General features: G+C 47.0%; 4 protein-coding genes across 4 annotated transcripts; 1 reads left to right on the top strand and 3 right to left on the bottom strand.

Annotated features, from left to right (window-relative positions):
- Positions 1-228: 228 nt before the first annotated feature.
- Positions 229-856, top strand: N7483_005562 (uncharacterized protein; the record flags this gene model as incomplete). The annotated part of the gene is made up of 2 exons (XM_057088999.1): positions 229-716; positions 787-856. The coding sequence occupies 2 exons, from the start codon at positions 229-231 to the stop codon at positions 854-856; spliced, it is 558 nt and encodes a 185-aa protein (XP_056948828.1).
- A 223-nt stretch (positions 857-1,079) lies between these two features.
- On the bottom strand, positions 1,080-2,877 carry N7483_005561 (F-box domain protein; the record flags this gene model as incomplete). The annotated part of the gene is made up of 2 exons (XM_057088998.1): positions 1,080-1,942; positions 2,007-2,877. 2 exons carry the CDS (start codon positions 2,875-2,877, stop codon positions 1,080-1,082), a joined length of 1,734 nt encoding a protein of 577 aa, XP_056948827.1.
- Positions 2,878-3,555: 678 nt separating this feature from the next.
- Positions 3,556-5,905, bottom strand: ptpA (uncharacterized protein; the record flags this gene model as incomplete). The annotated part of the gene is made up of 3 exons (XM_057088997.1): positions 3,556-4,272; positions 4,356-5,341; positions 5,416-5,905. 3 exons carry the CDS (start codon positions 5,903-5,905, stop codon positions 3,556-3,558), a joined length of 2,193 nt encoding a protein of 730 aa, XP_056948826.1.
- A 1,365-nt stretch (positions 5,906-7,270) lies between these two features.
- Positions 7,271-7,749, bottom strand: N7483_005559 (cytochrome c oxidase assembly protein COX16; the record flags this gene model as incomplete). Its single annotated transcript, XM_057088996.1, has 2 exons — positions 7,271-7,351; positions 7,426-7,749. 2 exons carry the CDS (start codon positions 7,747-7,749, stop codon positions 7,271-7,273), a joined length of 405 nt encoding a protein of 134 aa, XP_056948825.1.
- Between the last annotated feature and the right edge of the window lie 12 nt (positions 7,750-7,761).

The following is a 7,761-nucleotide window of genomic DNA, read 5'->3' as shown; positions in this document are numbered from 1 at the left end:
GAAGATGGTTAGTACTGAAATCAAACTTCTATTTTCGACATAATGAGCAATAAATCTGATATCCTACCTCAAATCTTGATAGAGGTCACCTACACTGATTTCCCTATACAAAGTGCCAGTGGATATATGCAGCGCACGGACCCAACCGCCTTAATCTCCAACTCCGCGATATCTGACACTTCAAGTAGTGTTCGACTCTCCTAAGACCTCCATCTCACCCACTTCGACATGTACCTCCCCTCTGTACTCGGGGCATTCATGCTCCTAATCGTTTCCGCCCTCGCCGAGTCCTCCGATATCCTGTACTGGCCCCTGGGCACCGCCCAACCCTCCCTCCTCGCACGCGTCACATACGACCCGACCTCACTGAAGTCCGAGCTGGTCTCCTACCATGCTCCGTCAGAATCTACTTCCGATGAGCTTGTTCGCATCGGTATCTACAAGTCGACTGCTTCAAATTCGAAGCAATGGGCTGGTAGTCTTGTCTCTTTGTCTGCTTTGACAGGAGAGAACGCCCCCGCTATTCGTCTGCACCTTGCTGCTTCCAATGAAATCTATCATGTGTCTTTAGCTGCGTCGAAGAATACTTCTGCCACTCCTCAGGTTGAGCTTGTTTCCACGGAACCGGGTGCTCAGCCGCATTTGAATCGTCCTGTTGTTGTTGGTCCTGATGGACAGAATACGGAGGAGGAGCCGGAAAAGACCTTTTTCCAGAAGTAAGTTGGATTATTGGTACCCGGAGCTTTGTCCACATGGGAGTGTTTACTAATAAATTGTCGTGGATAGATACTGGTGGGTGCTTTTGATTGTCACATTCTTGACGATGTCTGGTGGTGGTGGTGGCGGCGGAGAGTGATATTGATCTTGAAAAACCATAGATTATGCAAAGGTTATAATTTTATTCTTTCTAAAGCCAAAAAGAGAGTAACTCAAGTTGCAATTTCGTCTGGTTCTTGTTGCGAAATCCCGAAAACAACACTCTTAAGGTGGGATGTCAATAACGCCATGCAGTTCAAGTTCAAGTTGGTATCCTAAGAGCAGAAAATATAAAACTCGCAGCGAAACCATAAAAATATCAATTAAAGTCCATCTGGTGAACCGGCGAGAATATGATTCCCTTCAATCTCCGCAACTCGAATTCCTTGTCCATCGGGCTTAAGACGGAGAAGCATAATCCCTCGGTCGGTGAGGGCGAATAGTTCATTCTCATTCTCCGTGAATTGCAACTGGGAACAAACAGCATCCAACTGGATGATGACAGGTGGGATCTCCAGATGTTCCTCTGCAGATCTCCACGACTCAGGATAGAATTCATCTCCATGGTCCATTTGAATTAACGCATTGGGCTCCAGAGCCCAAATAGAGATAGTCTTCCAGCTAGCCATTGCAAGACGAGTTCCTTGATGAGAAGCTGCAATGAGAGAACCCTGTGATGTACTCGCTTCTTGGAACCCTCCCAATTGGGCCATGATATGCCAATCTTGGAATCGTCTGCCTCGCTCAAGATTCATGATATGTCCGCAGTGATGAGATCCAGGAAATGACTCCGATCTCAATATACAGGCCACAGACCAATGCTCCACGCGGTGGGTGGCAATTCCAACAGCGAGATATTGCCAGTGACACCGCGACCCGATAGTTCCATCACCTGCCTGATGAGTACCGAAGAAAGGGATCCCAATTGAGAAACGGAGCGAGAGCGATCTCGTAAATTCTACGACACACCCGTTATCAACGACGTTTGGCCTTAGGTGACCAGGTGCTGGAAGCCAATGGATCCTCTGGAAGGAGTTATATAGCGTCTGAGCTCTATAGTAGTGCAGCAGCTGTTGCCCTCGATCATTGAACGCCAGTCGCACCGTCGGGCCTTTTCTTTGGCCCGGGCTATCGCCGGGATTATCCTCAACAGAGGATGACAGGAGATATGATGTATATCTTGAGGCTACCAAGTGCTAGTATTAGAAACTATGCTTCACGTTAAAACTGTAGGAATGGGTGGAACAAACTGATGGTTAGAGGACTATTCCTCAACGGCTGTATACCACTGACTTGGCCATTGCGAGCATCTACCTCGGAGTCACTTGGCACGAAATCCAAGTCCATTTCATCCTCCTCGTCCTCATCATCCATGGTGTAGAGGACCACTTGATGATCGAAGGAATCCTGCGGATGCTGCCAGGAGATCGCAAACATATCATACTGTGCCGCGAGGCAAATTGGCTCGTAATCGCTCTGTTCGGGGAACCCATAGATTTTCACGACGCCTGTTTCAGGTCTCAGACTGTAGCAGGCCAGAAATATACTTCCGAAAGGGTTAGACGTCAAAGCCTGTCTCACGAAAGGGTGGTTCATGTCCAGCTCCTGGTCGGGAAGGTGCTGTAAACGATGCAACACATAAATAGATGTAGAACTGAAAGCTGTATGCAATATTTGAACCTTGCCGAATTTTGGTGCTGGAATTTGGAATTGTCGCTGAAGGCTCAGTTGCCCGCCTTGGATCTCCATCAGGTACACAGTGGGGTCATTTTTGAAGACCAGGAGAATTTCCTTTTGGGTGCCTGAATCCCGGAGCGAAGTCGCGCGAGTAGCAATCGCTTTTCCCTTAAACCGAAAAATCTTGCTTTCAAACTGAGTCTCAACTCCAAACAGTTGTTTTTGGGCACGCTGCAGAAGCAGCCGAAAGAGTTGTCTGTGTTCTAGAGAGTCCCAGTCTTCAAGTCTCCCCGGTGTCTGGTGGAGTTGAAATAAAACGAGTTCCCGACTAGATATAGCAAGCTCTAGTAGCTTGATGCAGCTAAAAGCAGCCTGCAAGAACGAGGATGGGTCGCAGCTTCGCAAAATGAGCTGTATTAGCTCAGGGGGTAGTGAGAGTAACATTATTGAAAAATCAGGTATGGGGGGATGGATGTGTTGAGAAAGGAAGGTGGAAGGTGGAGGAAATAGAAAGAGATCCAAATGTTAAAAGGTTGTTTGTCTTATATAGAGTGGGTGATCCCCTAAGGCCGGGGGCCCTTTGCTGCCTTGGGGCTCAAATTAGAGTGTGATATGGGGTAACCACTTCCAGGCAGAGATGACATTGAACTAGGGAAACAGATGCCTAATGTTTAATGTGGGGATTTTCTCACTTGGTGTTCGAGTTCCTAACATCTGGAATAAATTACTAGCAAGAGTCGCTCTACCTCATTTAATATTTACTCCCTAGTAGCGGATAAACCGGACTTCTCCAGATCCTAACTATTATGATTTTCCCATATCGGGATCAGCCGTGAGAGATATCACAAAGTTGTTTTACACTATAATAAGCTACAGGGCGCACAAACTTCAAGTTGATAGCAAACAAAGAGGAGTCATTCGTATATCTATTGCTAAGCAAATGGTGCCTTTTATGTGTTCATTATTGACAAAACTCCATATGCCCTCCCCCCCAAATAAAAATCGCATTAAAACACCGAGGAATGCAAATTTCTTCCCAAAAAATACAAGCCTGATAGAACCATTTGAAATTGCCAAAATAAGAGAAAAAAGGGGTATCTCCAATCATTCAAGAATTTCGTTTCAAGAATTGTTGTGGTTGTTATCCATCCGAGAGACAAGCCATTCAAGAACGCTTTCATAACAGAGTACATATTGACTCAGATTCTGCACCATACTAGGCCGTTGAGTCCGAAAGTCTTCAACTGCCTTGAGAATCAGGTCGCGATTGGTATCATTAATCCAGTCCGGAAGTCCGGAGGAATGTGTTTGCGATGCCCGCTGCCGTTTCAGCATGTCCAGCACACTGTCAACGGTGCAGAAGGTGCCGGTGCGTCCACAACCAGCGCTGCAGTGTACGAGGATGGGCCGCTGGCCACTAGGTTCGGCATCTTGGCTGCCAAAGCCTAGGTTGCTGGAGGCACGAACGGCCTTGTTACATTGCTCGATAAGAGCAAGCAAGTGAGTTGGTTGTGAAGTAGTTCCGAAGTCGGGCCAGTATGGATACTGGAGCTGTGTGATATCCCGAAGAGGTTGGAATGGCATCGCGGTATGGTAAAGACTGAAATGCCGCACAATGATAACGGGGTTTTCATTAGTTCCATCAGGGGGCTGGCCTGTATTGTCCGATTGACCATTGGATTCAACCCGGATGAATTGCTCCGAGTAGGCCTTGACCTTGAAAGGCCCGTAATCTCCAGTCCGCCAATAGGGATGGCATTTTACCTGCCCTCGCTCTATCTCAGCGGTCAATGAAACTAGGACCCGGACGTCTTGCTCCCAGATTACCCGCCAGAAGTCCTATACACATTGTCAGCATGGAAACAAGATTATACGAAAGAGTAGTAGGATCACGAGAAAGAAGCAGGATAGAAGCATCTTACATTGAATGTATCCGGAACAGGGGCTTGGGTCGCAATGTATCGGCGGTTACTGAACTCGGCTTGGATGTGGTTTGCATTCACATAGTCACACTCGCCCAGAGAGACGCCTTCCAGACGGACGCGTGAATGTTCGAACGGGTAGATGTCGTTGTAGCGATTCTTGGTACCCTTTTCAATGCCAGCAACTCTGTACTTTTTGGATGCACCACCAGCGGAAGCCGAGGATCCTTCGTACGACAATGCCTGCTTCATACGTTGAAGTTCTGTCTTCTCTAGGTCTAGGAATCTCTCAGAAACAATTTGACCTTGATCCTTGACATCTGAAGCATTGCGGAGCCAGACAGGGAGCCCTTGTCGTTTTGCTTGAGTTAACCCGCGCGGTAATTTCAGAGGAATTTGGCCCACCCCTCCCACCAGGTCCATGTTTTGCCGAATGTTCCCAAAAAAGGGATTGACAGCCGATGCTGAATCCGGAAGTGCACAGCCTCCGACAACAGGTGCAACAGATGGAAGATCAATGCTCATGGGAGATCTTTTCTTGGTAGAAGGACCTGTCGCCTGACTTTGGGGGCGGTGAAGCAAGTCTGGAAACTGACCAGAGAAGTTCTTAAAGCCACCCTGCAAGATCAATCCCTCACCGTTCCAACCTTCTGCCTGAAATTTGTTGATAACATTCAGAAGAGGTACAGCATCTTTGACATCAGCAGTAGCAGAGTCATAAACGATAATGGTGTTGCATTCTCTCCAGCGAGTAAAGCGTCGTTTATCATGATCACTGGTGAATGTGCCTTCTAGTTTCTGTGTATCAAACGAACGTCGTTTCAGCAAGGTTGTGGGAATACACAGATTCAAAGATCCCCGGATATTTGCTTTAGAATAGTGGGCAAACGGTCGAACATCCAACAAAAGAACGCTGCGTGGGGAAGATTTGAGAAGTTCAGCACTACGGTCAGCTGATATCCATTGAGAGGTTTCAGGTACCGAGGCTAATCAAAGGTTAGATATGGCCAATGTTCATGCGTGAAAGGGGATGAATATTGTAGGTCTCCATGTTACATACCGAGGGAGGATTTCCTGTACTGGGAACTCATTCCACTGAAGGACCCTTGAGACCAAACCCTCGCATGGTCAATACTTATACTTTCTTGAAACTGATTTCCACCAGACGGAAACCCCTGCAGGGCAGATTCTCTACGACCTTTATCGATTTCTGACTCTGCTCTCAAAAGATTGATCAGTCCTTCTGACATGGATTCTTGTGAATACAGTTGCAGTTTCGTGGGACTCGGGAGAGACTGGGAAGGTGGGAATGGACCCCAGTTTTTCTGGGCATGCGGACCGGGATTTGAATTGGGCGAATTACTCGAATGTCCAACGGTGATGCCGAAGTAGTTAGGGCTCGCTCGCTCGGCGACAGCGCTGGAGTGGATGCCGGTTGTGGCTGGAGATAGGGTGGGATGAAAAGAATGGGGAGTTCGGCCATCCCGAACTCCTCCTTGTGGCGTATGTACCCATGGTGAAGAAGGTGATGATGATCCTGGACCCGTCATGGCAGCTGGTCTTGCTCCCAGCACTTGGGACCGAACAGGTTCAATAGAGTGACAAGGGTTAATCACACCATCTGCCCGATTTAGAGTAGGATTCTGGCGAAGCTGTAATCGCAAGCGAAATCGCGAAGACTATTTCGATATCTCGATACTATCTGAAGTTGAATGAGAATGGTGGGGAAAGGAGAAAAGCAAGTCTCAAAAATGACTGACGTAAGATGGTTCGGATGGCGTTCGAGGGGCTGAGGCGAACAGGGTCCAGCCAGAGATGACCTAATTTAGGCCAATGGAAGCGAGAGGAAGAGACTGGAGAACATAGGGGGGCATGATACGTCATTAAAAAGGGGGGGTTGGTGATGGCTAGACCCGACCATGTATAAGACGAGTCCAAATGGGAGGAGAAGGGGAATGGAACTTGAAGTGGGAAAAGGGAAAAACGGACGAAGAGAACTTCCAGAATCTTATGACGTTATGGTGGGGATCCCGGTCTCACCACTATGGATGTAAAAGATCATTGATAGGGATGTCTAATAATTTTTTATGGAAGTACGAGGAATTTCGACATATATTATGCTAATACTAGCATGAAATATTTAGTTCAACTTGTTTACAGACTTTTACATAGCAGATAGATGTTGTATGGTGGTAACTATGCGCATAGTGTTATGTTCATCCTATACTCTCGGTTGTACCCACTAATGTAGACTCGGACCTTCAGTGAGGACGCAATAACAATAATAATAAGAAGAAATCCCCGTCTATGTTCTAGTAGTACGGATTCCCCCAATGGTTCAGTTTCACATACATACTAAGATGTTCCAAGGTTCCATTAATTAGATCTAAATAATCAGAAAACTAATATTTACAACATACAGTATAATACATTCCGGGTATAAGCTTGAGAGAGGAGCCAAATGCACCAAAGGGACTAAAAACGCTCAATATCGGCCATCATAGCGATGACGATCTTGCATCAATGCCCCAAGTTGGGATTAGGGCCAAAATGCACGACCCTGTTTGCAGGGTATACATATAAGCGTCTCCACTGCCTCCACGTTCGCACGTCAATGGGACCCAGTAGCGGTGGATCGTCGAACCATTTCAAATGAGGCAAACTTATTTGGGTGAGATGAAAGCACTGAAAGCACCGCTGAGGTGTATTTTGTCATCTCAGTCTTCCGATTCAACAAGCCAAGAGCCTGAGGTTGAACGGAGGATATAGGGTACGTTTGATAGCGGCAATCACTATGCTTATCCGGTATCACATTGGTACAAAGGTGAAAGTTTCCTTAGAAGTTGTGCTGATTTCAGTGAACGGCATTGGCGTAGGAGGTATATCTCGATTTTAGATGATGTGAATTGCAGTCATCAAATTCGACCATCTGGTTCACCCTCAAATCTCTTGACTCGTTTCTGTTCCCAATCGTCCAAGTCCTTGGCCATAAGGCGCTGAAATATGATTGTTAGTGATACATCCAGCACGAGCAGCCCCTTCGCTACGTATATATAGCCTGTATACTTACATAGTACTCTTCTCGTTCATCGCCAATAACTCTCCTGCGCGGGTTACGTTTGATCCCTTCTTCTCCATCAGGTCCCTTGAGACCCAAATTGAATGCTTCCTCTTTGCTCATTTGCTGGACTTTACGGTCGTAACGTTCATAGCGTAAGGCTGCCGCGGGAGTTAGAGCAAAGGATGCGGCCACAATGACGGAGATGAACGGAAGCCCGAAGAGAAGAAAAGGGTGCCGTGATAGTCGCGCCCGATAGATAGCCCCAAGCTTCTCACTGAGTGAAGATGAAGCTGTCGTCGCTCGACGAAAAGTCTTAGATTGAAATGTAGGCATAATTAGGAGAGA

Source organism: Penicillium malachiteum (genome assembly GCF_028827825.1).
Source record: "Penicillium malachiteum strain IBT 17515 chromosome Unknown utg000002l:1.0-8849297.0:1.0-8852440.0, whole genome shotgun sequence".
In the NCBI taxonomy this organism is placed as follows: Eukaryota; Fungi; Ascomycota; class Eurotiomycetes; order Eurotiales; family Aspergillaceae; genus Penicillium; species Penicillium malachiteum.
This window is presented reverse-complemented; position numbering and strand designations above follow the sequence as displayed.